Source organism: Ciconia boyciana, chromosome 7 (assembly GCF_034638445.1).
Source record: "Ciconia boyciana chromosome 7, ASM3463844v1, whole genome shotgun sequence".
Classification (NCBI taxonomy): Eukaryota; Metazoa; Chordata; class Aves; order Ciconiiformes; family Ciconiidae; genus Ciconia; species Ciconia boyciana.
Window position 1 is genome coordinate 61,853,168 of NC_132940.1, and position 22,246 is coordinate 61,875,413.

The 22,246-nt window shown below is 40.8% G+C and overlaps 1 protein-coding gene across 2 annotated transcripts; it reads right to left on the reverse strand.

The window, feature by feature from the left end:
* Nucleotides 1–676: 676 nt before the first annotated feature.
* On the reverse strand, nucleotides 677–20,747 carry SKIL (SKI like proto-oncogene). Of its 2 annotated transcripts, none has more exons than XM_072867110.1 (7): nucleotides 20,591–20,747; nucleotides 17,866–19,808; nucleotides 12,878–12,975; nucleotides 10,635–10,873; nucleotides 10,190–10,431; nucleotides 8,867–9,091; nucleotides 677–5,851 (listed from the first exon to the last, which is right to left on the reverse strand). In XM_072867110.1, the coding sequence occupies exons 2-7, from the start codon at nucleotides 18,970–18,972 to the stop codon at nucleotides 5,690–5,692; spliced, it is 2,073 nt and encodes a 690-aa protein (XP_072723211.1). In that variant the 5' UTR covers nucleotides 18,973–19,808; nucleotides 20,591–20,747; the 3' UTR covers nucleotides 677–5,689. The 2 variants fall into 2 exon arrangements, with proteins under 2 accessions (XP_072723211.1, XP_072723212.1); XM_072867111.1 differs by lacking the exon at nucleotides 20,591–20,747 and adding an exon at nucleotides 19,923–20,141.
* Nucleotides 20,748–22,246: the final 1,499 nt, after the last annotated feature.

The following is a 22,246-nucleotide window of genomic DNA, read 5'->3' on the forward strand; positions in this document are numbered from 1 at the left end:
ATATAGCGTACAGGAACGGCTCCTCTCTCTTCTATTCTGAATTTTCTGCTATTTAAGCTCCCTGATGGTAGACAAAAATGTTAAGCAACGTAATCACGTGATTTACAGAAACTAAGAACTGAGAGCCACTGTAGGGCATATTTTCCATCAGCAAATAAAGTATAATTCTCATTTCGGATTTTAACTTTTTATAAATCTCAGCAACAGCAATGTGTGGTTTTTATCCTGTTCATTACTAAGCCATAAGGAGAGGTGTGAACAACTCAAACACTGCTGGAGTAGTCAACTAGCAACAGAAGCTGTGCACCAGAAAACATGCCAAATGCACAAGTGGTTGTATTTAGACATATAAACACCAACTTTAAGTCAAGATACATAGAAATCCTAGTGTCAGTAAGATCTCCACAGAGCCATAAGAGGTTTAGAAAATGGACTCATGGTGAGGGAGGGCTATTGATCTTGTAGATTCTGCTAAAATTGCCCTTTAGAAAACTGGGGACCTGCTGCAGGCAGCGGGAGTTCTGCTAACACGTTTCAGCGTAATCAGGTTTTAATTTACTGTAACCAAAGCAAGGAAGACTCTGTCCTCCTTAGAAAAGCACTGTTGTTAAACACCTTTCAAAAAGTCACGTTTAGAAGTCAGTGTTCAAAAATATTACGAAGACCAGTGTTCTGACATTACAGTTCTTTATTTGTTTTTGAATCCACAATCTATACAGGTATTTACATGGCATGAAAATGGATAACAGCACAAAATACAATTGAGGTATAAGCTAAGAGCACAGTATGTCATGTTTCAATAAATATAATTCAAAATTTGTAAACTAAGTGACCAGATAGATGCATCTTGTTTACTAAAACCATATAAAATATCTGTTAAATCTCTCGTGAGGTAGAGGACAGTTTTGTGTGTCATGTAATGCAACCACAGCAACTCTAACAATAAGACTGTACATCATTGGCAAAGTATTAAAAATTGTTGAATGCACTGATCATTTTTCACAGGCTTTTACTATGGTTTCAGAATAGTCATTCAACCTGTTGCCTTGAGCTAACACAGACTCTGTTGTTTTGCAGCTACTTTCTGTAATTCATTAAGATAATTATACTGGCATGTCAACATCAATAAATACTTTCGAGAGTGAGTATGAAAACACAAAAACAGATTTCGTCAATCACAGAAAGCAACATAATGGCAACAAAATGTTTAGACCAACTTTTTATTATTTCCTAGAATTAGTGTAAATACAGTACAGCTGTGCTTTCCTTTAAGTGAGGTATCTATATTTGAAGAAAAAAAATTCAATTGATATTGTTACATCTAATCAATTTTCAAATAGCAAAATTTTATACCATTTGTTTGCTGTGCTTGATGAAGTGCTTAAAACTAATTTTTCAAGCATTTTCCAACTGAACCACTAACCCTGAAAAACCCCAATTTTCTAAGTAATGGAGACACACTACAAAATTGTCATGCAATTTGTAAGCAATAACTGCTTTCACAAAAGCTAAAAAATGGATCTTTTTGAAATAGAAATATGCAACAAATAGAAAATTCTACAAGCTTTCTGTAATGAAAAGTGATGAATACTCGCACTACAAATGTTAATGAGCAAAAAGAAAATTGAAATTTGCAGCATTCTGCTGCTAACTAGTGACAGCTTAAATAAAATTACTGAAATATTGCAAGCACAGATTAACAGGTAGGTGTAATAACGTCTTTTGCCGACTTCACCATGTTATAGAAAACTCTGTTGTGTGGATTAATTACACGAATTAAGTGCAGAAAAAATACAAAGTTGTTATCTTTACTGACAATCAAAATATATACTCTACAAACAAATGAATTCTAGGAAGCTGACCATGACAGCATTTCAAGGCCAACCTCACAACTAATGCTAGGAAAGTTTTCCAAAAATTTCATAACACATTCTAGCTATCCCCTCCCCGGATATAAAACAAGAATGTATGAATAAAACGTCATGACTTCTAAAATACGGGCCTTATTTTTTCAGGCCATCAGTAGCTTTATGCTCCCATTCAACTTTTCCTACTTCACTAATTGCATTATGCCTTTACTATATACAAATGATTTTACACCTAAGCTATTAATATATTAAATATAGAATAAAATTAGTTTAAGAATGTGAAACATAACTACATTTATCTAAATACTCAAGCTAAACGATATGCTTTACAAAAACTAAAACATAGACTTAGTTAAGTTCGGAGACTCAGATAAAAATCTCTTTCGTCTAGGGATACATAGCTACACTGTGAACGAGGGTGCTTTCAGACTGCCGAAATTACAAGAGTTTTACTCTCTAAGCTCGTATATTTTCATGTTTATAAGAGTACACAAAGCATGTGAAAGTCCTCTTCCAAAAAAGAATAGGAGCAAATTAGATATTCACCTTGAATCCTACTTACTTTGTTCCAAAAGGCGCATGAGGCAACTTTGACCTTGGTCTAGGTGTTTAATAATGCAACTTTCAAAATTAGGGACAATTTTAAGATTTTTTCCTAAAGGCTTCATGTCACAACTATCTGGGAAAATGACATCCTGCCTGAAAGATCAGCAAGCAATAACTGAAGGCAAAACAAATAATAATACATAAAATGAGCATGCCATGACAAAAAGTGAGGACCTAATGAGAGAATTAGTTTCTACCATTAAGTGTGCACTTAAGTGAGGGCCCTTAAGTGTGCATTCCAAGTTCCTATATTAGGCTGTAAAATAAACCATTCAATATAACTAGTATAAGGTAGTGAAAAAAGGTCAACATATATTTGTTCTAGAACTTATACTGTATTATTTACAATTTACTAAAAAACTATCTTTCAAAGACTGTGAACACACAAAATCTATGGCACATTTATGTATACATTATTACTTAAAATCAGTATAAAATTAAGTCTACACATATGAAAATTATTTATGTTCGGTAAAGAGCCTGAAGTAATATTTAAGAATTTTAAGAGGATTACAATAATTTAAAATGCATTCTAACTTTAGATTAACTAAATGGAATATTTACAAAGCTACTTTTAAAGTCATTTTAATAAATGTTCCATTAGCTTTTTCAGCCGGACATTTTAAAACAATTAGGAGGCCTTATCTGCAGCTGGAATTGCTAAAACTTCATATAGCTGCTTGAGTTGCTGCAACAGTGAAAATATCAGTACAAACTATGGCCACCAGCATTTTAATAGCCTACAGTATAAGCCAGTTAACAGCTGGTTGAGAGATGGCTGAAGTGCCGGCTGAGGCACAGGAACCCGGGCTGTACTAGTACGCCACTGCAATTGCCACTGCTGAAGATCAGCTGGCGGCAAACGGGGAAATTTGAGCAGAAGTCACTTAACATAGACAAGACCCGAATGAAAACAGGATATACAGTATTCTAATATAATAATCCCATGAGGATTCCATACATTCAACAGCTAAGCTATAAATACTGTGGTAAATTAGTTACTGCAGCTGTATTAAGCAAGTCTGTATGGCCTTATCTATACTGACAATCGAACAAGTCTGATTCAAAACACTGATACTGAAAAGCAACTAGAAACAGTATCTTTGATCCTTTGATAATACCCTGATGAAACTTTTCAGTTTCCCAGGATGGTGTTTTCTTACTTGCCCATCTAGCCAATCCAACATCGGTTCTGCCAATCAAGTTGGACTACTCCAAGCTCCAGCGTCTAATAATCACACTTTTACCAATATTCCTGCCTACTCTCCCTATAGCCATGTTTTTGGTGGTTGTTACAATAAAACATTCATTGTGTTTTTAGAGCAAGTGGTGCATACACAACCAGAATCATTTATACTCAACACCTTTCCTTCCAAAGCATTGCTATGCTGCAAAGACAGGCTTTTTTCTTTTTTCTTTAAAGCAATAATTTAGAGATGGAGTTGAAGAAGGGAAAAATGTAATCTGGGTTCTCTTTTCTGATCAACACTGACAAAAAAAATTGTTTGATATTTTTTCATCTAAACTGCTTTAATTGTCAGTGTAAATATGACACAGAGTCCATAAACAAAATTATACACAGCTATAAAAGAATCATCCTATGACTCCATGACATTTAATTTACCACTTCGTTTCTCATTCAATTTAAAGTTATGTGCAATTTTATCTTTCTCCGTGATATTCAGTCCTGTCATACCACTAAAAGAGAAACAAAAAAGAACTCAGAAGTTTTCAGTTTTACTAGGCCAGGAAAAAAGAATCAATGTAGGCTTTTACTAGTGGTTTCATCCAGAATTAACTGAATTATTGAGAGAATAATAAACCTAAGCATCTCAAAACCAGAAGCTAAAGCACAGGTTAAAATTATGTAGTGAAATACTAGAACTACTAAAATATTCCTAGTCACTGACATAATCAGCTAACATCTGTCAGCTATATCAAACTTTTTGGAGAGAAGTGCAAAAAAGTATTTCTTCATCCAACTTTGTAGTCATGCGTTTAATCCACTAGGAACCAGACTTCTGAAGTACTAAAACATTATATATACATAAAACAGTAATTCTGTACAATTACACTTTTTCAAATGCTATAGCTTAACAAACATGCTGTATTTCGTAATTCATGGTAAATTACCATGCCATTCAAATACAGAGACTATCAAAATGATTTTCAAAGTGCCGTATCTCAGAACTTTATGTTTTAAGCTATTATCGCAATGTCAGTTAAGGCCTGTTCTATGTAATGAAAGAAAAATCCACAAGTTGGCAAGAAGCTCAAAGTGTGGAGGCTTAGGGTACTAAAGAAACTAATACCTATTTTTAATAAATATTATTTTTCTTGAAAGCATTAGTATCTGAAAACCAGTTAAGTCAAGCTTTCTCGGTTTCTAGAAGGAAAAGCCCCACCTTTAAGCCTTTTATTAACGTTTCTTTCATACCTACTATATAGAAGACAACAAAAGAAATTATGTGAATTTTTAATTTCCAAAGATTCCATTGTAATTGTAAATTTTTTAATTTACAAAAAAACCCTAATATTTTCTTCTTCCAGCATGGCAAGCAAATGCTGGCTCTAAAACGCTTTAGATTGATAATGAGTTGTTAAAATAGAAAAATACTGAAAATATCAGCTTGACTTCACACAATGAAATTATGGGAAATATTCACGCTGGTAAATCACTTTTGATGATCGATCATCTATCATTGTGGCGATTTTGAGTATTAACTTACAGATGAAAAGCTGCCTTTACTTTCCCCAGTTCGAGAACACAGAATTCTCACTGAAACCCAAACTGTTTTTGACCTTGAAGAATTCAGGATGTTTTTAATGTATTTTGATAACTGGATGTGCAATTGATAGCAAAATAAAGATCACCACATATATTTTAACAGACAATGTTAAAAGGTAGAGAGTCCTCAAGACTGCATTAGAAATAGACAGAAACTGGTCACTCTAAATCAAGAGTTTCATATTTTTCGTTGTTTGAGAAAAACACCAGTACAAATAAATGCAGATTTTCATTGGTTAGGAAAATCTAAAAATGTATACCTATCTATCTCTATTTATTTATATATATGTATATCTTCATCTGGCCTTGTCTGGGAAATAGAAATCTGTAGAGAATACTTTTTCTTATCACACAGAAACTGCTCACAATTCATTAAAAACCAAAACACCCTGTTCGAAGGACGCAGTCACACTTCCTCTTCCAATTTCTATTTTCCTTTTCCATTTTTTGAAGATTTCAAGATCTGTAGCTTCAATTCCTTTATCATCATCTCTAACTTTTCCCTTGCCTCTCGTTCTTGTCTTAGTTCATCTTGAAGCTCTTGTCTATCTGCCTCCGCATGATCCAATCTCTGTCTCAATTCTGCTAGCTGTAAAATAGAGAGGAGAGACAGAGCGGCAGAGCAAATTTTAGCAAACTTATTTGTAAACGTCAACTATTCAAGATGCCACTGATGACCACCCGTATGCATCAGATAAAAATACTTCTGTTCACCAGCATCTATCAGCTCATCTTCTACAGTTGTCAAGAGTTATGCAGTTACCTACTACACCATTAGCAAATGACATCAATATGGAAAGCTGCATAAACACCACAATATTATAAAAAATGGAAAAGTCTAATTTTTAAATACATGTAAATTGTAGTTATATAAACTGTCACACCAGACCGTGTCAATAATACATATAACCTGTTAGGAAGATTGTGATGATGTCTGCATCAGATGTTTCACAAATCCCAGAATAAATAGCACTTTTTCATTTCGCAGGTTCATTTCTCCTACCTGACAAAATATTACTTCTTTATTTCAAAGCCTTAATGCATTTCTAGAACAAACAAAACCACCAACACTGTTCTCTGATACCCTTTAGCATAAACGAAACAGAATTACCAGAAATGAGATTCAGAAAATCTTGAACCTAACTGCCTGTGCATTTATGTGTGTGTTCAAATATAAACATGAGTCCACTCAAATTTTTTTGTGAAACATTTTGTGTTTAAACACAGAAATTAAATAATTTTTTCATCTTTGGAGTACAGTAAACCTCAAACTTGCTAGAGTGTCATCAAAACTTATTTACAGTGAGATCTGGAAATGTCTGATGAATTTTTCAAGTGTGGGAAAGTTACTGTCAAATTGCTTATAGGTATACTACCAGCAGTTAAACCAGGGAGGAGACTGGAAACCAGTTATCTTCTCTACCATTGATTTAAGGGGTTATTTCTTACAAAAAGACCTCACTGAATCTAAAAAATCCATCTGCCTTTATGATGATAGGTATCTCTCTGATCTAAATCATCACTAAGCATACATCTCACTGAAAATGAGGAAGAGAGCTCATGAGAAGGGAAGAAGCAGGAGCATACAGGATCACTGGTGTTCACCAATTGTTATAAAATGTACTGGGCAAAGGAACTGCAATGCTGATTTTAGAGAAACACCACATTCAGTGGACCTTCATCTCCACTTGTATAATCGGAAATATTTAAACGGTTCTTAGTATAATCAGAAATATTTAAGTGGTTCTTAGACAGCAACAGGCTATTAATGCAAGTCTTCTGACTCCACTACTTTGACTAAGTAAACTGTTGCAGTACGGTAATGCCCACTGCCTGCATGTTACAGCACGTACTACATAAGCACGTCTCTGGTTGCATTTTGATTTCCAGCTCTAAGGAAAGGTTCCAGTACTGGTTATACTGCCCTATTGTGATTGACAGGGTAAAGCAATAATTAAACTAGACAACTCAATAAAGAAGTCAAAAAGGGGGAGAAGACACTTAGTGCATTTTCAGGCAGGCCTAGAAAGAAGACCAGACATTTAAACAAGTTCCAAATCCCAAATTAATAATTTTGTTTAATGTACAAGGAGGGTTCCTCCCAGTCCACAGGTCTCAGAGAGAAAGGGCAGCCTGGGCAACTGCTTCAAGAAGACATCAGATTAAGGCTTTTTTAAATGCTGTATACACAGGTTGGGGAAGTTACCTGTTGCCAGGACCTCTGTTTAACTCAGGTACTTCTGACAACTGCTTGGAACCTAGGGTCCAAAATCTATTGTAAGATGTGATAAATGGAGAAAAAGATTCAAATTATATGTTGCGGATAGCTCTACCACACAGGTAATAACAGAGTAAACGTTCACGCAAGGAATGTATTTAGTTTTCAAAGTCTAACTTCAAAAGAAAGAATCAACCAATACCCTTGGGGAACAATCTATGGCTTTTACCCTCTAAAGCAAGTAAGCTACGCAAGCCATATAAAACATGCTATACATGATTATCTTCATAAATTAGAACATGTTGTTACTTGCAGTAATAGGGCTTGTACCAGATGTTTAGTAAATCAGGCCTTAGTCAGAGAGGATTATTTCTGGCAGCAAAGGCTAAGAATCTGTGGAGTGGGATGTCACAAAATTAAATTCATGAGAAGGATTTATGATGCTAGTCTCTGCCTTACTCCCCCAAAATACCAAAACCTGTCTCTCAAGTACTGCCTGTTTCTTAGTTTGAGACAGTAAGAACAGGAAATATACACAGCTATGATCACATGACCACAAAGCTTTACTGAGCTTAAGTTTTAGATTTCGTTTACTTTAAAAAACCTGTTAAGACTAGTTTTCTGTGACACAGTACAAAATACATCACTATACATTTAATCATAACTGCAACTGATTTTGGAAAGGGGCATTCCAAGGCTCCCTTTGGCATTAACTATATTTTTCCCATTGGAATGACATGAATAACCTCCAACATAAAGAAGCAATAGTAAAAGTTAAAAAGAAAGTGAAAGAAAAAAAAATCTCCATAGGTTCTGCCATATGAACCCAAGAGGCAGGAATGAGAGACAAGAATATGATTTTCATTTCCAAGAGAACTCTTGACCAAATGCTTTGATAGAGCACAGAAGGGGGCTCATCAGATAGTGCAGAAGATTCTACCACCAAGGAACAGAAAGAGCAGCAAGGTATGCTACTAATCTGACAAAAAGGTGCTTGAGAGGTTTGGATTTTTTTTTTTAACATAAAAGTAAGAAAAAGTGGAATAGCTTATTTCTATAACTAAAATGAGAATGTTTAATTCTATAACATGAGCAAGCCTATATACATTAAAAACTCAACTTGTTTTAAATAAGGATGTAACAGACCTTATGTTTAAAATCAGTATTTCATCAATAGCATCATAAGTTTCTGTAAGTTGCATTCTACCTCAGTTTCAATCAAGGAACAGGGAAATAAATATTGCTGTCACTGTGACCTATTTTGGTATTCGTCTATGGTATCAGAACGCATGGAGAAGATTAAACTTTAAGGTGGCTGAGCAATAGCTTCACAATTTCGTGATACACCAAATACGGTTTGGTTTGAAACGAACTTTCCCTTCTCACCTGGGCTGCATATTCAGCTTCTTTGTCTTTTTCTAAATTGGAATCACAGCTACACTTCTGCTTCATCACGTGGTCCAGTTTCTTCTCCAAGTCTCTCTGCTCAAAATAAAATTCTTCCATTCTTTGAGCATGCTCTGTTTGCAAACATTCAAGTTCTTTTTGTAAATTCTGCTGCTCTTCAGTTAGTTCCTTCATAGCTTTAGAGTTGCTTAACATTTCCACTTCCTGTCAAGAAAAATCAGGATCACATACACCTTGGTTCTAAGACCCAAAAAGTAAAAAACTTAATTTAAATGTGTATCTGGAAACAAGGAGGTCAAAAAGAGCACATTTATCTACTGATAACAATGGCCTGATAATGGTATTTATCTACTTATCAATGACAGCCTGGAATTCTGTAGCAAGCATTTCATTTTTAAGAAATTATTTATACTTCCAAGTACACGGAGCTTTCAGAAACAGATTCACAACTTCCAGCAGTGAACCTCAGAAAGCAGCAGCACTGATTTACTGAAATATACTTTGAAAATGTAAGAAGTGCATCATCAGAAAACAGAATAAATGTGTTTGATTTATTTTTCCACTAGCATTTTGATATTTTTTAAAGTCTTAATTTTTTTTAACTTATCTACAAGCTTTACCTCCAACAGCAGAACAACTTAAAAGTAGCAGCTCTAGGGCCCTATCTGAGCTCATAGATTCTGAGCTTAACATTAAATAAACTAAACTAAACTATTAGGTCTGATCTATGAAAGTATGAAGCGAAGACAGTATTTACCTTAATTCAGAAAACAAAAATGAGGTAAAATCACAAGTGAATGCCAGCTTCTAATGTCATCCATTATTAAAAAAGACTAATAAAATCCCCCTAAAAACAAGGGCTTATCAAATAGAAATGGGAAGGTGGCATTCTTTTTTATATAGGGCAGTGATAAGACCATTCCTAGAACACCGATGTCTGCATCTTTAAAATCCTGAAAACTGAGAAATTTTAGAGCACTTAAACTATATTTGCCAAAATACTTAAATGTTTGGAAAACATTTTAAAGTGAAAGAATTAGTTTTCATTTGGATAAAATGAAAGAAGGAGCTGCTTGAACACAGTAGTTGCAAACTGAAAAGATACCAATTATTAGTGGACTCAAACCTAATGAGCATAACGGATATTAAGGATTTGGTGTCTGGATTCAAGCCGGGGGGGAAATTATCTGTGTGTTTTGGTGTTTCTAAATGAATGTAATCTGTGATATTGATTCTAGAACCAACAAGCTAACATCAGTTTTCTGATGTCAGAAGTGAAATGCACTTAGATTGGCACTGTACCATTTGAAGCTGCTGTTTCCGCCGCAAAATAGTATTGAGTTTTTCTTGCTGTTTGATGTAGGTTTTCATTACTTCTTCCATGATCCTTCCCTTGTCATCTTCACAACTGATGTCTTTCATGAGAGTGGGGGACAAGGTTCGCCCATCACTACCTACTTCAACACGGCTAGAGTCTCTAGTGATTTTGGAAGAAACACGTTCAGATTTTCCACTTCTTGCAGCACGAGTTGACACAGGTGGATCTACAGAGAACAGAAGAACACAGCACAGAAATCACAGAAATTTCACAGAGTGAAAAAAATGCAAAGAAAACTGAAGATTATAAAAGGGTCAAAAGAATTTTTGGAAAACTGAAGTGACATCACAAAATACTAGCTTGGTGTAGAGCTTTCCAAAATTATATGGTACAAAAATTGAAGACTTCAATGTAATTTTCACTACTCACCTAAACGTTTATGCTGCTCCATGCCAGTTTTCAAGTCAATTTTTTCCTGTTCTTCAAGAGAAAGCTCTGGATAGGAGGCAGCTTTTTTGTGCTTTCCACTACTGAGCTTCTTCTCTGACTGTCCAGGTGAGGATTTAATTACTTCTGAAGCTTTGACTGTTGTTTTTGCAACATCCTTATATTGTGATGCAAGAGATACATTTGGGGCAACCACTTTATCACACATATAAAGGTAGTAACTGAAACAGTGGAACAATAAAATTAAGAATGAAAGGTAAGGCATAATAAATGATGACTGGTAGAGAGCAGTGAGTTTAATTTAACATGATTTCAAATTGTAAAAGCTTCCATGAAAAATAAGCACATCCTTTTTAAATTTTTCCTGTGCAAAAGGAAATCCTAATGACCCACTTAATCTTCACTGAGTAGATTATCTAGATAAGGTTTTGAGGCTATCAAACGAGGATTTTTCAAACATGGCTGATTAAAAAAATCACACAGAAAATCATAGGAAGTCTTCATTTAAATGCAAAGAGTGAAATTAGAATGCCATTGAATCCAGACTCTCTAGCATTTTCATAATCCTTCTATTAGCAATGGAGGATGGGGGAAGCGATCAGTGTAGTGGGAATGAGCATATCACTCCTTAAATAGCAAAGCTGTGTACTGACGGTGCTGGGGCATGTCTGAGACCTATGCTGGACCTTCTTTCCCAGATATATTGACCGATCCGTCTGGATTTTCACAGCTCCTGGACTCCTGGGAGCATCCTTCTGTACCGCTCTAACCTAGCCATTCAGCTTTTATCTAGTACAGAAGGAAAAGAGTGCCAAATGTGTTAAGGTCAGTGCCAAGATAATCAGTGTCACGATGCTGGAGTTAACACTGCTGTCTTCAACACTTTCCTTGCTCCTAGTTCTGAAGGAAGGCACCGATAGAAACAGCAAACTGAGGGACCATCACAGAAGTTCCACCATTCACATGTTTGCGTGGAAACTAGTTTGATGCATGTCTGTTGCTTTGATGCATGCTGCTAGCCAAAAGAGTCTGATCTCAGCCATATACAGGAAACGCATAACCACACAGGGATGAGGGTAAGAGGTACATCAAGAAAAAGTGTTTCCCTCGTTGATGCAGATGACAAACTTTGTACTATGTTAAGGAAATGCACTTGGTTTCTAAACTCAGGAAACTAATCAACAGACAATTCAGACATAGCCATTTTTCCAGTGTGGAAGAAAGCCTTTGAACACCTTTTAGAAGTCTTGTTTGAAAGGAAATTAAGTTGCACTCATGGTAAATAGGCCCTATGCAGCTTTCCACATGCATGCGCTATATTGTAACACAAAAGATTAAAAATTACCTTCTGTCATTTCTACTCTGAAAAGGGAAATTGTAACTACATTTCAATTGTATTGCCTACTGAAGAACACTCACAGATCACAGCTTGAGTCCTGTACCAAAAACCACCCATAAGCAGTTCATTAATATTTATGCAAAGAAATGCATAAAAAGTTAGTGTTCAATTATTCCTGTGCAATCCCTTAGAGTTTTCCTAATGGCTCAGGTTGCAAGTACATTTTTTTCAGTTTGAATTAACTTTCGTGATGGTTTTGGCCGGGGTAGAGTTAATTTTCTTCACAGTAGCTAGCATGGGGCTATGTTTTGGATTTGTGCTGAGAACAGTGTTGATAACACAGGGATGCTTTAGCTATTGCTGAGCAGTGCTGACACACAGTCAAGGCCTTTGCTGCTCCTCACCCCACCCCACCAGCGAGCAGGCTGGGGGTGCACAAGAAGCTGGGAGGGGACACAGCCAGGACAGCTGACCCCAGCTGCCCAAAGGGACATTCCACACCATATGGCGTCATGCTCAGCACATAAAGCTGGGGAAGAAGAAGGAAGGGGGGGACATTCGGAGTGATGGTGTTTGTCTTCCCAAGTCACCGTTACGCGTGATGGAGCCCTGCTTCCCTGGAGATGGCTGAACATCTGTCTGCCCACGGGAAGGAGTGCATGAATTCCTTGCTTTGCTTGTGTGCGCGGCTTTTGCTTTACCTGTTAAACTGTCTTTATCTCAACCCACGAGTTTTCTCATTTTTACTCTTCCGATTCGCTCCCCCACCCCACTGGGGAGGAGTGAGTGAGTGGCTGGGGTTAAATCATGACATCTTTAAATAGCCAGAAGTATTTAAATACTTGTACATACAGTGCTTATAATTCTACATGGGAAATTCAGTTACCTGGGATGGAAAAAGGAGGGTGGTTGAGGATCGGTTTCTGCTTCTTGCTTTATAACTGGATACCACTGCGATAATTCCAGGCTCTGCTGTGAATCTGCCTAAAGAAAAGAAAATAAATTGGTAATTGGAAGATGGGTACATGTTATTTACATTTTCATAAATGCTCCTCAGTGGAATGGCATTTACACCATTAATACATACACACCAGAGAAACTGGGGTACTGGAAAACAGTGTCTTTGGCAGAGATGCAGGGTGATGCAAGCCACAGAAGTTTCTTCACTCTCCAATTTCCCATTATGGGCAAAGCAGCAATGAAATTAACAGAAAATCTCTTTACAAACATATGTAAAAGCTCTGCTCCCTTTCCACTACTCTGCCAGAGGCATGCTAAAAATGTTTGGGAGAAACAGAAAGCAGAAACTAGGACTCCCAAAAGGCTGTAGGAGCCTTTTGCAATAAAGTATCCACATCCCAGTAAGCACTTGCCAGATACTTTATTACAAAATAAAACCTGTGAATAAAATGGAACAATTACTGGCATTCCAGAGACAGAACTTTCTTTAGTTGTCACGAATTTTTATTGCAAAAGTGGGCAAAGCTGCTGCAGTAACATGACCACTCCATTTCCTTTGCAGTAACAAACAAAGTTAAATCAGGAGCATCAGAATAGATCATCTTAAAAAACTTCTGTGCATCTTGTAATTACTCTTTAGTCAAAGTTACTGGTGATACTTGGTGCTCCACTGCAAAGGTACTATGAATTGCAAGTGAAAGGTGTCTCATCATATATTTAAACAAGACTCGTAGCTAAGAAATTTATTCTTTATTTCTTTGTATTAAAATAGCCTTGGGAAGCGGGTTTTTGGGTGAGGTGTGGTTGGTTGACCCCAGCCAGCAACCAAGCACCCACGCAGCCACTCCCTCACCACCACCCCCAGCGGGACAGGGATGAAAGCAAGAAAGCTCATGGGTCAAGACAAAGACAGTTTAATAGGTGAAGGAAAGACAAAAAAACAAGTGAAGCAAAGGATATCGCTCACCACCTCCCACAGGCAGACTGATGCCCAGCCAGTCTCTGAACAACATCCACCTCGGGTGCCAAAACCCCCTTTCTTCTTCTTCCACCCCAGTTTTTTTGCTGACCATGACATTATGTGGTATGCAATATCTCCTTGGCCAACGTAGGCCAGCTGTGTCCCCTGCCAGCCTCTTGCCCACCCCCTGCCTACTCACTGCAGGGGCCGAGCATTAAACAGAGAAAGCGTTGACACTGCGGAAGCACTGTTCAGCGGCAGCCAAAACGTTGGTGTGTCACCAATACTGTTTTACCCACAAATCCAAAGCACAGCACCATACAGGCTGCTATGAAGAAAGTTAACACCATTCCAACCTTTGGAAAGTTGCTCAATTTTAAAAAAAGCCCATAAAGCTAAAAAAAATCCTACTGTCCGAAAAGCTTCATCTAGCATTCTAACATCTTCACAATTTCTTGTGTACAAGATACATTATCAGAAATGTTTATATTTACACACCCTGAAATAAACTCACAGAACTTCATCTCTGGCAGTCAAGAGAGTACCCAATTACACACATGTGGCTTGTATCAACGTCTGCAGAATCAAATGCCACTTGACCGTGACAGAGACCAAATCCCATCTACAATATTCTGGTCAAAACTTCCAGCCCACTAAATTCAGCTCTAGCAATGAAACTGAAATTTAACTCCACCCTTGCAGTTCCTCAAATCAGTTCCAACACAGATAGAAAGGAGGAAGGGTACAAGGAAGCTAAGCTCGAGAATGGTAAATTCATAATCAAGACTTTAAATAAAGAAGATCTGAAATACAGCAAGTAATCTCTAAAAATTGCCTCATCCTGACACTTGCCAAGTTTTTTCTACTTATTCAGATCATTCTAATAATTTAAATAATGTACATATATTCTTCTTATATTACAACTAGTACACAGTAATCCAATTTTAACTTCTGAATCACATCTTGTCCATGTTTTAGGACTCACATTTTAACATGTTTATATATTTGTATGTGGAATTACATATCCGGTAATCTGTATTTTCAAGTTATTGGGTCAGATTTTTACATTCCCACCTATTTCAAATGGAAGCTAACTACTGTCTACCCATTAGTGTGCATTTTGCAAATGAATTACATAACATGCCATCAAATTTTTACTTAGGAAAGAAAATGAAAGGTAATTGTAAACAAACATGAAGTCTTTTCCTAACACAATTCCTCCCTCACCATCCAGGCTAATAAAATAGAGGTAAAGTATCTACTTCAATATATATATGTATATTTCCTTACCTAACAATCTGTTTCACTTAGATGCTCTTAAACCATAATATAAATGCAATATATCCAAGTAAACTTAAAATTCATTGAATTACCTCTACCTAAACTGTTTGAAAGGGCTACATGAAAAATACATCTTGTTTTTCTTCTAAAGCTAGTTGTAGAAAGCTATTTTTAAGAAAAAAGAATAGATAGATAAGTAGTGGTTCCAGCCTTATCATTAAGCCCGTAGTTTCAGCAGAGATGGAATTTATAAAAATACTCAGAAGAAATGTTAACTCTCCACATTGCGAGCTTTTGCTCACACACAGTGATGAACTCAAGAAATTAGTCTGAGAAGCAAGAAAAAGTTTCAGTGCAGAGCAATTATCAGAAACCGTCACAAAGTCAAAGGGAATGAGGACCTGAGAGCGCAGAGATCAGCAGAGACTTAGTGACAGCTGTTCCCATGAAGAGCAGGTGGATGTTACACCGCAGTCTAGAACTCAACAGAAAATGAGAAACTCGGTGACAATCAAATATATAGCTTGCAGCTTTCTCATTAGCACAAAGAACAGAAAAGAATTAAGCTTGTGAGTACAGCAGGCGAGGGTCTACATTGTCTGCTCTTAAAATATTGAAAGCAAAAGTGTACTTGCACTGTGAGGTGAGTAAACTCAGAGTGAAACGCTAAGGAGAAAGGCAATGCACAGGACCTAGGATGCTCCCAAGACTATGGGATTTAATTAACAATTTGTTATTACTGGATGGACAAAGACCTAGCCAAGGGCAACTGTTCTTCCTGAGCCCTCCAAGATAACTTCAAAGATGCTTTGGCACTTCTGAGGATTGACTCAGCAAAGGTGGTAAGAAGGTGACAGAATAGCAAATGGAACATCTTGCAAATAAATTTCCCTAGGAGTGTAAGAAAAGGGAATGTCCACACCTTGTACCTAATACCTCTCTCACACCACAGAACTGAGGGAAAGAAAAGACGACTGAAGCAGCACAAGCTTCTCCAGGACAAGGAAATGGAGGCTGTGCTCCAACACGCCCCTATTAAACTCTTCTAATCTTTCGTACTTTCCAGATGGATATTCATGAGACAAAAGAAAGAAAAAGAACCCTCCCTCACCATTTTATCTTTGTTCAAGTTTTCACAGTTTCTCTCTCATTCTGATTTCATATGCTGCTTCGTAAGAAAGCACTATACAGGTCTGCAACGGAAGACTCCAGAAAGTTTTTGGATTTCATTTGCACCAGTCCAGTCCAAATTACTGTTACTGCTAATTTCAGCTGTTTTTTCATCTGTACACACGAAACTGAAAGATCTTGTGGTCTGAAATCTGCTACTGTGAAAAGGGAAGCAGTATTATAGGTATGAATATGGAAGACTATTCCCACTGATGCATGCACCATCCTATAGTTTATTCCCTACACTGGCATTGCAAGGATAAAGACTGCCATGTCTTTATCAGATGAAAAGCAAAGTCTCCTTGCTATGAACTTACCTGCACCTTCAACTAATTCAGCACGTGGAAGCATGCCATATTGCAGACTTTCCTGGAAATTTTCTGTTAAAATCCCTTATTGTAGACTGGCACAACTGTAAAAATACCTGTTACTACAGTAAGCCTTTCTGCAATGCTAACTTTTCAGAAGTTTATGCTGAAAGGTGTCAACTTACAGCACACCTTTTTGGGCTGAACCATCTGGACTGCTCTTCCTGCTATTTTGAAATCCATCACAAAATGTCCAACAGGCAAAATGGATATATAATCAAAGCAGTAGCCATCAAACAGACATGTAAATGCCAAATACACTGAAAAGAAACACAGTCATAGGGCAGGAACCATTTAAAAACCTCTTAAGTTTAAATTATACCCAAAAAATTGTACTTTCTATGAATGGGAACATCTATGATGTTCGATATGTATCTGGTGCTTGTCTTATTATTTAAAGTAGAAGCTCTCTAAGGGAAAAATAAGCTCTGTATTTTTGAACCACAGCACAGACTTGCAGCAGTATTTTAGGAAAAAATACGACGTCTATTATTAACCATTGTCAAGATACCGGCCTACAGCTCATTACTTGGGCTGCTTAGAACCCCCTCTTTTTGGCATATCTCTCTATACAAGTGGTTTAAACAGAAAGCTATTGCTGAACAAGCAGACTTCAGGCTTCTAAATAGCAACTTATCAATGCACCATTACCCTGCACGCAAAGTCATGAGATGGGTGGTTAGCAAGCCAGGTCGCCATACACCGCATGTGTGCGTGCTGGAATAAAAATAACAAATGAAGAATTAATTTGTAATACTTGATTTTCAAGCTCCTTTCTGCTTTGCTCAGCTGCTGCAACACACACTGCATAAAACATACTCAAAGGTCAAATGGGAGAATGAAAATTTCCACAATAGCTCTGAATTTTCCAGAGACTGTATACCTTAGAAGAGAACAAGAACCAACAAAGCCATACCAGCTCGAATGAAGTTACTTACAGCCCAAAGAGGAAAGAAATTACCGCACCTTTCAATGAGAAATGTATTTCCATGGTGAAGCTCTCTCACAAATTTAACTTAGGCTTGATTTGACAAGCATTCCCATTTACAAAAGGCAAGCGAGGCGCTTCCAGAACAAGTATTTACGTGTGAGCACAAAGAGATTTGGGAGTTTTACAAGAGCAGGTGAACTTACTTTGGACCGAGTTCTTTTCTGATTTTTCTCGCTAAATTTCTCCTTCATTTCCTCCAAGAGATGCTTCAGTTCCCGCTCCTCCGACGTTCCTAAGTATTTTTGGTTAATATGCAGGTAGCAGTGCCACTTGGCCGATTCAAATCCCCAGTGGCAGGTCCTCTTGTCTGGGGATCTGTGCGAATGCATCACAAACGTCTGGGGTGAGAACATCCCGTAGCACTCCAAACACTGGATACATGGGTCATCCGGCGCAAGGTAGAACTGAGGTGCAAACAACCCCTGGCACTTGCCCAGGCATTCGTGTTCTACTTCAAAGGCACTGCCAGTCTCTTTCAATTGGGCCAAGGTGTTCTTACCAGGGAGAAAACTGCCATTTTGCGGAAAAGTGCGAGGACGTAGTAAAGCATTGCATAGTCTCTGAGCATCAGTCAGTGTAATTAACCCACAGGATGGAGCATTAAATGGAAGAATTCCCAAAACCTTCAGAATATGAAGCTGGTCAGAAGTGCACCTTGAGCAGTATATATACAGTTCATCACACACCGTATTGATCTGCTGCAATGAAAAGTCTCGGAGAACTGAATTTAACACTTGAGGCAGGCAAAGTCTTTTTTCTCCTCCGACTTTAAAACAAGAGATAGATTCCCCCTCCAGTACAGTCTGGGTGAGTTCTGTGGAGCTGTCCGGAGGAATGAGCAGTGGACCAGAAAGGATTTGGGGCGATGGAAGAGGCAAGAAGACAGTGGGTGACATACTTTCCTGGGAATAACGAGCTGAAAAAGCTGCCGGTCCACCCAGTGAACTCTGGCTGCTCAAGTGGAACTGTGCCAATGTGTGTTTCAACCCAGGATTTAAATTCAAAGGCTCAGGTAGCGAAGTACTGTTTGGCTTGGTGGTTTCCCCATCAGCCTCCACAGGAGTTTCGTCATATTCGTCCAAGTTTTCCTTCTTTATTGTTGGCAATTTATTTATTACAACTCGTACTTTGCTATTTACATGCATTTCTGTCATCGCTTTTTTTAATGGAGGACTCCCATCCTCTTGGATCCCACTCCTTTTTTGGTCTGAAACTAGACCTAGAGGGAAGTTTATTTGTGGGCTTTCCATTGCTAAACACCAGAACTTTAGTTAAGGAAGTCTTGAGTGTGCATTCTTCTGCTTGTTCATACAAAAAACAATTTCAAGTGATCTTGATTACCTCAGGCACACCAAGTTCAGTAAACTCCTTTCAGTAAAATGTTACTTCTTCAGCCTCCAACAGTAAAAACTGGAACCCATTTTGCATGTAATACCATAAAATTAATAATGAAGAGGTTACACAAATTTATCTTTTAGTTTTATAGCTATTTGTTCAATTTTCTCTTATAATAAACCTGCTGCAGTATGTGTACAAAAGGCTTTTCTTCATACACTACCCACTATTTTACACAGTAGTCTTGTACAGCAATTTAGTAAAAAACGATGAGTTGATGCAAGAGTGTCCATCCTTGATCATTTTTTTCCTTTAAAAAATATAGTCTTTTCAAGTAAGTCTCTATTTAAATATTAAAATAGAAAAACGGTCTCTGTTTGAAGAACGCTGATCTTAATGCAACCGATCCAAAATTTAGTTTAAGTTGTATGAAAATTTTATTCAGCACTTTCAGTTCTTGGAGATCAAACACATGATCTTAAGGGCTTGCTTTTATTGTGCTGCCAACTCCATGATTTCACCACCACCACGAGAGTTACTGTGGTAGTTCACAAATAAATCCCCAAATTAAAGGCTGATCCAGATCGCCGGCCAAAACGCAGCGTCCCTAGAGAGTCACCTTTCGCACAGATGTCACGGCTGCGTGTCAGAATTTTCCCACCCCAAGGTATCAGAAATAGAGGTAAGGTCCAGGCCATCGGCTAATTTCATGTCCTGTGCTAACAGAGTTCTGTCAGCCTTGCCAGATAACCTGTGAAAAGAGAAAGAGGTCAGTCACAAGCAATCCCAAAACCTGAGTTTGCCATGCCAAAGGAGGGATACGTTTCCCAATTAATTACGAAACATCAGCGCGCGGAGAGCTTGCCTTTAAAACCCATTACAAGCCCTGGCAGATGGGTGCAGCTGGCAGCAGCAGACAACTCCCGAAGCGCTGCCTTCACCGCCGGCGAGCCGCGGGCAGGCTGGGGGCGGGGGGGGCACCGGCGCGGCTCCCTCACGGCGTGCACACCCTGGAAGGTCGGGGTCTCCGGAGGGAGGAGGGCCGCTCTCCGTCCCCTCCGCCCGGCAACCGGCCCCTCGCCCCGCAGCCCCTTCCCGGAAGGGCCCGGGACGCCGCATCCCGCCGCTCGCACCCTCCTCCCTCCCTCCGCGCCGTGACTCACCTCAGCCCCGCCGGCACCGCTCCGGGCAGGGCTCTCCCCCTCCCCCTCCCGTGCCCGCCGCCGCCGCCGGTCTCGCCCCTCCGCCTTGCCCGGCTCCCCGGGGGCGCAGCCCGCCGCCGTCCCCGCTCCGCTCCGCCGCCTCGCTCCCTCCCTGTCCCCCTCTCCCCGCCGCCCCCGCGCTACGCCCGCCCGCACCCCCTTCCCCCAGCCCGCCGCCGCCGCCGCTCCCTCCCCCGGGGACGGCGCGCCCCTCCCCGGCTCAGCCCCATCCCCCTCAGGCGCTCCCGCCCCTCCCCCACCGCGGGGCCGGCCGCGCCCCCTCCCCCACAAGCCCCTCCGCCTCCCCCCGGTAACTTCCCCGGCTCCTCACCCGGCGCCGCGGGGGCTCCGGCAGCCCGGGGAGCGGAACAGGCGCCGCGCACGCACCGCCCACCCGTGACCTCACTGCGGAGACGGCGGCGGCGGCGACAGCCACGGAGACGGCGGCGGCGGCGCGCGGGCACGAACCCGCAGGCGGCGCGCGCCGCCCCACCCCTCCCGCCGCCGCAGCCCCGCCCCCTGTCTGGGGCAGCGGCGGGAGCGGCCGCCCTCCCCGCCCGCCGCCGCCTCAGCGCCGGGAAACCCTCCCCTCCCCAACCCGGCCCGGCTCCCGCCCCCCCCCCCCCCCCGCCGACAGGAAAAGGGGAGGGGGGGTAAAAACCCACGGGGGAAATAAAAAAAGAAAAGGAAAAAAAAAGTGTTATTTGTGACTGGCGGCCGCACGTCCTCTCGCCGCCTCCCCTCAGCCCACCCGGGTCAGACCCAGCCCCGCACCGCCCTGCCGCCGTCCCCGCTGTTAGAGCCCGCGAGGGCGTGCGGGGCCGGGAGAGGCGGCCCGCAGCGGCGGGGAGCGCCCGGGCGGCGCCGCTGCTGGGGCCGGCGAGGCGCTGAGGGCCGGGACCCGGAGCGGCAGCTGGGGCGGGGAGGCGGTTGGGGGGTCGAGAGCAGCCACGGCAGAAAGGGAGGGAAGGAGCCAAGCGGGAGCGCAGGCAGCAGCCAAGGCGGGAGAGGAGGGAGGAGGCCCGGAGGCTGACAGGAGCTGTCAGGCGTAGCGCTCCCCTGAGGCGCGGCGGCCGGCAGCGAGCGTCCCTCCTCAGCGACGGTCCCTCAGTGAGTGTCCCTCAGCGAGGGTCTCTCGGCGACTGTCCCTCAGCGAGTGTCGCTCCGCGAGGATCCCTCAGCGAGGGTCCCCACGCGAGGTGGGCTCTGCTCTGACACCCCACTACCGGGGGACGGGGAGACGTGGGGAAGGCAGGGGAGCGTGATGGTGTCAGTCCCCAAAGCGGTTTCACAGACCTCTCCTTCCAGTCGCGGGCTCATCGTGCGGCACCGGGAGCGAAGAGATGCCGAGGCGCAGGAGGAGGTTTCAAAGTCGGTCGTGGAGCCCGGCGGGGAAGCGGCACGATCTGCTCTGCAGAGAGGCGTTTACGTGAGGGGCTTCTCCCACTTCAGGCTTGTTGCTGGAAGGGGAAGATGCTCTTCAGGGACTGCTTAGTCTTTGTATAACTAGTTTATGTATTACACGTTTCTTCTGTCTGCAAGGAGCCTAAAGCTTTTTGGTTTACATCTTCTTTGTAAAGACAGTGCTTCAACTGAGATTAAGGCACAATCCAATTTGCCGTTGCCTTTCATCCCCTACAGTTACATATTTTGATGCAAAGAGAGTATAAAAGCGTAGCACATGAAAATGGGGCAGTTGTACAACCACCAGGCACCGCTTAACACCGGCCAGCACTGCCCACGGCGAGCGGGCTCCGTTCTCTGTCATCTCCTAATGCCACACCAGAAGGATTAGCACAGAGCAAACAAAACCTGCTTCACTGCGGAGCAGCTGATCAACAGAGGGGTTTGATACACTTTAATCCTTGACTTTGCACCTGTGATACTCTCAGATTTCCTCTGGGCTGGCAGGGCTTACTGATGGAGGGGCCCTTGAGAATCCCTGCAAAGCTGCTTCACGAGTCACCTTGTAACTCTTTCTTAAAAC